General features: G+C 50.7%; 1 protein-coding gene across 1 annotated transcript in view; it reads right to left on the bottom strand.

The window, feature by feature from the left end:
* Positions 1-2,195: 2,195 nt before the first annotated feature.
* Positions 2,196-6,032, bottom strand: part of LOC103391484 (centrosome and spindle pole associated protein 1-like) — an 11,286-nt gene continuing 7,449 nt past the window's right edge. The window contains exons 16-29 of the mRNA XM_025063376.1: positions 5,926-5,958; positions 5,708-5,824; positions 5,498-5,610; positions 5,252-5,401; positions 5,019-5,162; positions 4,561-4,674; positions 4,273-4,466; positions 4,014-4,153; positions 3,794-3,922; positions 3,507-3,547; positions 3,359-3,422; positions 3,046-3,155; positions 2,653-2,704; positions 2,196-2,541 (exon numbers count right to left, since the gene is read on the bottom strand). Coding sequence (XP_024919144.1) covers positions 2,348-2,541; positions 2,653-2,704; positions 3,046-3,155; positions 3,359-3,422; positions 3,507-3,547; positions 3,794-3,922; positions 4,014-4,153; positions 4,273-4,466; positions 4,561-4,674; positions 5,019-5,162; positions 5,252-5,401; positions 5,498-5,610; positions 5,708-5,824; positions 5,926-5,958 — 1,595 coding nt within the window. The 3' untranslated portion in view covers positions 2,196-2,347. The remainder of the gene's footprint in view (positions 2,542-2,652; positions 2,705-3,045; positions 3,156-3,358; positions 3,423-3,506; positions 3,548-3,793; positions 3,923-4,013; positions 4,154-4,272; positions 4,467-4,560; positions 4,675-5,018; positions 5,163-5,251; positions 5,402-5,497; positions 5,611-5,707; positions 5,825-5,925; positions 5,959-6,032) is intronic.

The following is a 6,032-nucleotide window of genomic DNA, read 5'->3' as shown; positions in this document are numbered from 1 at the left end:
GCCAGGGCTTTTATAAATAATGGATTTTAGCCGCACAAATATTTGGTTTAGGTTTAGGTTTGGACAGAAAGAAAAGGCCTGTTTTTCAGAGTTTGCTGAAACAAACGGAGGTTTCTGTCAGGAATCCATAACTCTGCAGGACTTTCACCACAACCAATCAAAACGCACACATCTTGCCAATACTGCCTTCCATCTCCCTGTGTACGCACACACACACACACACACACACAGAGACATCCTGCTGAGACAGAGACACAAGGTTGGCAGACAAATAGTGCTGTCATTTGTTAGCTGCACCAGGGAGGAGGGAGGGGGAGGGGGAGGAGAGAGAGAACAAGAGAGTGATTGCTCCTGTGTGTGTGTGTGTGTGTGTGTGTGTGTGTGTTGACAGTGATGATATATAGAAGGATCCAGGCTCCAGTTTGACTCCTCCTGCCTCATGTTTGAGGAGGTGAAGATGTCAGTGAGAAAATACATTAAATCAGATCCAACGGGCGATTCGTTCTGAGCAGAACTCTGGTTCTGGTTCTGGTTCTGGTTCATGTCCATGAATGTGTTATCGCTCAGTCTGGGCCGCGATACAATACCGCCACCCTGTGGTTAGCTGCGGTCATTTCCTCACCACCTGTGAGCCGTTTAAGGACGTATTCTTGAAAGGTTTACTGTCAGTGGAGCGGGTTAGAAACCGAACTCCACCGGTTCCGGGTCCACTTCAGTTCGAACCACAGGTCAGCAGCCGCGCACAGACCTTTAATATAAATAACGAGACTAACATGAAAACAAAATGAACTCACCGGAAGTTGAACCGGGGACCTGAGCTCTGGTGATGGATGGACACAGCGACACCTGACGGTCTTCTTGGTGTCCAGTCTACGCCGTCATTGTGTCTTGTTTAGTTGTTGTCAGAAAATCCTGGTTCAGAAAAATAAAGTGTTGATAATAGTGTCGAGGTTTCTTTGACTTTTCACAGTGTTTAAATTTAATTCGAGCTCTTGGTCAACTTTATGTACAGGTGCGTTTGACTTGACGGAAACATGCTAACCTCTCACTAGTGTTTATACAATGAAACGTGTTTTACAATAATTAAGATTGGGTTTTTTCGGTACTAGCCCGCCACCTGGTGGATGATTTTATCGGCTGTACTCAAGTGTAGACGAGGTTCACTAGACATTAGGGCTACAGTCGCTGATACACAACGTATTAGCATTAGCCAAATCGCTGCTAACATGCTAGTGCGTTGATTTGATGCTTATTGCAAAAAGTGTTTACTAATGTTCAATAAACTAGTCGACAGTCAGTAACCAGTCAGAAGGTTGTTCTTGTTGAGGAGCCGGGGTCCAGGGGGGGACGAGGAGCCGGGGTCCAGGGGGACGAGGAGCCGGGGTCCAGGCGGGACGAGGAGCCGGGGTCCAGGGGGACGAGGAGCCGGGGTCCAGGGGGACGAGGAGCCGGGGTCCAGGCGGGACGAGGAGCCGGGGTCCAGGCGGGACGAGGAGCCGGGGTCCAGGGGGACGAGGAGCCGGGGTCCAGGCGGGACGAGGAGCCGGGGTCCAGGGGGGGACGAGGAGCCGGGGTCCAGGCGGGACGAGGAGCCGGGGTCCAGGCGGGACGAGGAGCCGGGGTCCAGGCGGGACGAGGAGCCGGGGTCCAGGGGGGGACGAGGAGCCGGGGTTCAGGGGGGACGAGGAGCCGGGCATTGAGTTTTGGACGTGTAGAAAGTTAACATAAAACATAAGACATAAAATTCATGTCCAGCCATAAATTGACCAGCAGAGGGCTCTTCCTTGGACAGTCAACTTAGGAGATGAATTGACTAAACAAACTGTGCTGCTGTGGCCTTCATCACTGACTGTAACAGTGTGTGTGTGTGTGTGTGACTGATGGGTGCAGCAGAGGTTGGAAGCTTCTTTTCTCCTTTCTCTCCAGTTCTGCAGAAGGTCATCACTCATACAGACAGAGGTGGGGGGGGGGCGGGGGGGGGGGGTGTGGGTGCTCTCGTATGCCTGGCGGTGTGTGTGTGTGTGTGTGAGTGTGTAAGAGCTGATCCGAGGACCAAGATAATGACACACACACCCTGGGATCAGGTGGTTGATGTGTGTGTGTGTGTGTGTGTGTGTGTGTGTAACGTATCTGACCAATAAGGAGATGTGATGTCAGCAGATGCAAAAAACAGATAATTTATTTTTTAAAATTGACATCATTAGTCAACAACTAACCAGCAGACGTTGACTGGTGCCAACAGTCCACGACCAAATATAAATATAAATATAAATATAAACCATGTTCAGACGTTGACACACGGTCTGTCAGCTGACACTGATCCACATCAACACCTGGACCAGCAGTGTTAGAAGAACGCTGCTGCTGCTGCTGCTGATGTGCGCCCCCTCCTGGACAGAGGTTTTAAACATTTCAGGGTGTCCGATGTTCCGGGTCGCAACCAAGAGTCAGTGACAGCAGATTCTGTTGAGACGTTGTTGTCAACACTGTGAGAAGAAAATCTGGGAGGATCTGGGTCTCCACGAGTCTGGACCAGAGATCCTGAAGAAGGAGGAGAGACACTGGGGGTCAGTGAGGGTGAGTGAGGGTCAGTGAGGGTCACACCCTGAGCCTGTACTACAGTCTGACCCTGTAGACTGTGAAAACTCTCACCTGAGCTGTTGTCACGTCTGTCTGTGGTGAACTGACTGGAGGCAGCTCCATCCTGGACCAAACACAGGACAACAGACAACTTAGAGGTTAGATGTGGCAGCAGCAGCAGCAGCAGCAGCAGCAGCAGCAGCAGCAGTCAGAGTGTTCAGCCTTTTTCAAACTCTGGTCCAAAACTAATCCAACTTCAACAAAGCAGTGAGTTTATATTAAACATATAAACTCACTGCAGCTGTCCACTGTATGATGTCACTATGATGTCACTGTCCACTGTATGATGTCACTGTCCACTGTATGATGTCACTGTCCACTGTATGATGTCACTGTATGATGTCACTGTATGATGTCACTGCAGCTGGGTGACAGTCAACACCACAACACGTCAGACTGATGTACCTGAGGAAGCTGTGACTGTTTGACCAGACGGCGCCTCTCTCTGGCAGAAAGCTGAGTTGTCGTCACGTACTCTGGAGTACAGGGCACAGGGAAGGAGTGGCCGAGAGGATCTACAGTAAAGGATCACACACACACACACACACAAAACTGTGTTTGAGGCATGGTCAACAAGTGAAGTGAAGTCAGCAGGCTGTGACCTTTGACCTGTGCTGTAAACCTAGGTCAGGTTGGACTTTGACTCCTGAGTCAGAGATGAAGTGAGTGAACGTAATGAAAACCTAATCACAGAAGGATGTCCTTCCTCTGCTCTCACCGATGAACTCACTCTCTGACTCCAGCAGAGAACCTCTGGACTGATGTCGTCTGGTCGTCCTCCTCTACAACAAACACATCGATGACTCTGGTTAGTCACAGCCGCGTCACAGTCAGAACCTGTCACACGGACCACTGCTCCCACTTACCAGACGTTCCTGTTCTCGTGGTTGGGACAAGTCAAAAAAATCTGTCACAAAAAAAACAAAAAACATTTTGTGACAAAACTAAGACACAAAAAAGACTAAAAACCCGTGATATTTACATCACAGAGATGAAACAGAAACAGTCGCAACAACAACAACAACACCCTGTGTTAAGAGAAACACAGAAACAGTCACAACAACAACAACAACACCCTGTGTTAACAACCAAACTGTGACCCAGAGCTGGAGGTTTGAACTGGAGTACAGCGCCATCTCCAGGATGAGCTCACCGTCCTCAGCTGTTTGTCTCCCTCTGCTGGCCTGCTGACTTGTACTCCTGTAGTCCGGCCTTCTTATGTTGGCCACGCCCATCTCTTCCAGCGTCAGAACCTGAGTGGAGCCCGCCCTGGACTTAGGATCTGGATCACATGTGGAGACACCAACCATTTACAGCAGACAGAGCTGACGTCCACTAGAGGTCAGTGAAGGGTTAGAAACCCAGGGACGCACCTTCATGTTTGAGCTGGAGTGAGTCGTGGATTTGCAGCAGGTTTTTGGGTTCCATATTTCTGGAGCTGGGCCTTCGGACCGGAGCCTGGAGCCTGAGACGGGCCATGTCGAACACGTCCACCAGGTGGTGCTCCTGATGCCTGGACCGTCACAGGTAAATTCACACAACAAATTCACACCACAGTCAGTCAAGACATCAACCTTTCACCTCGAGCCTCGTTAGCTTGTTGTTCACACACACACACACACACACACTGACCTGTCACTCAGAGGAGAGTCCAGATCCTCCCAGCCACCGTGCTGCAGTCGGCTCTCCAGCCGCTTCTGTTCAGTGCGAAGCTGTCGGCGCAGAGCTGACAGTTCACTGAACATGTCCCACTGGTCTCCTGCAGCTCTGAGCTGGGCTGTTGGAGCAGGAGGAGGAGGAGACTGAAGACCAGACAGAGAACGTTCCTGCAGGAGTGAAGATCCACAGAAGATCAACGGCAGAAAAACACCACCTTCATGTTTGTTGGTTTGTCTGGGGGGAAACGACAGGGGTCCTTACAGAGAGGGGGGCAGTAGAGCGCTGACTCTCAACTGTGGGGGGTCGTTGGGTCAACGGGTGTGGTCCACGTTTCTTCAGCAGAGTGGGGATCGGGGGGGAAGGACTCCTGTGGACCTAAAGAAAAGGAGGAACCAATTTAACATCATCATCACCATCACCATCATCATCATCATCATCACCATCATCTTCATCATCACCATCATCATCATCATCACCATCATCTTCATCATCACCATCATCACCATCATCATCATCACCATCATCATCTTCATCATCACCATCATCACCATCATCATCATCACCATCATCATCATCACCATCATCATCTTCATCATCACCATCATCATCATAATCATCATCTTCATCATCTTCATCATCACCATCATCATCATCATCAACACCATCATCATCACCATCACCATCTTCATCATCATCACATGTTGTGGTTTACCACAGACCTCCTCCACCTGAGCTCGACTCTCCTTCTCGTACTGTCTCCTCAGCTCCTCCTTCTCCTTCTCTTCTGCCTCCTTCTTCTTCCTCTCTGCCTCCTTCCTCCTCTCCTCAGCCAGTTGAATCAGCTCCTCATTCTTGGCCTTTTGCTAAAAGACAGAAAAAAAACCCAAACACCAACCATGATGTTCATATTCTTCTCACATTCAATCTTTAAATGGAATCTTTAAAGCATCACCTCCAGCTCCTTCTGCCTCCTCTTCTCCTGCTCCTCCTCAAACTCCCGCTGGATGCGAGCCCTCTGCTCCGCCAGCCGTTTCTCCTCCTTCTCCTCCTCCAGTCTGGTCCGCTCTCTCTCTTCTGCTTTTTTGAGTAACTTCTCCTCAATCTGATGACAGAACAAATGAGGGGAACTCAACACCAATCAAAGGAGCAGTGTGACCACTCAGCCAGCAGGGGCGCCAGAGGCCCCGTGACCCAGTACCTGTTGTTTGAGGTAGGCCTTGTACTTGTCCTGCTGCTGCAGCTGCTGCTGGCTGGGCTGGTTAGCAAACACGTTCCCTCTGGCAAACTGTGGGGTTTGGACACATGTGAAACCTGCAGAACCACAGACACAGAACCACAGACATGGAACCACAGACATGGAACCACAGCTCTGCCTGAAGAATCAACAGTAACCGAGCCTGAACAGTACCAGACACTCTCTCGGTGGGGTCGGGTGGCGGGGGCTGTCGTTCCATGGTTCTCCTCTGCCACTGCTCTGGGTTGATGTAGGCCTCTTCGTTAAGTTTGTGCATCTGGTTGAGGTCAGCTGAGCCACAGTCAGACATGGGTCCATTAGTCAGGTGAATTAGTGACTGTGAACTAACTAAACCTTTGATGACACGGTGCTGGTTGGTTTCAGAAACTCACCAAGGAGATTCCCTGTGCTGTCCTTGAGGGGAGCTCCCCCCCCCCCCCCCCCCCCCGCTGGGGGTTTCCCACCTCACACCCCCCCACGCGCCCTGTGTTCCCCCCCC

The sequence above is a fragment of the Cynoglossus semilaevis genome, chromosome 15 (genome assembly GCF_000523025.1).
Source record: "Cynoglossus semilaevis isolate Cse_v1.0 chromosome 15, Cse_v1.0, whole genome shotgun sequence".
Classification (NCBI taxonomy): Eukaryota; Metazoa; Chordata; class Actinopteri; order Pleuronectiformes; family Cynoglossidae; genus Cynoglossus; species Cynoglossus semilaevis.
Note: the sequence above shows the minus strand (reverse complement) of the source record. Positions and strands in the feature narration are given on the sequence as shown.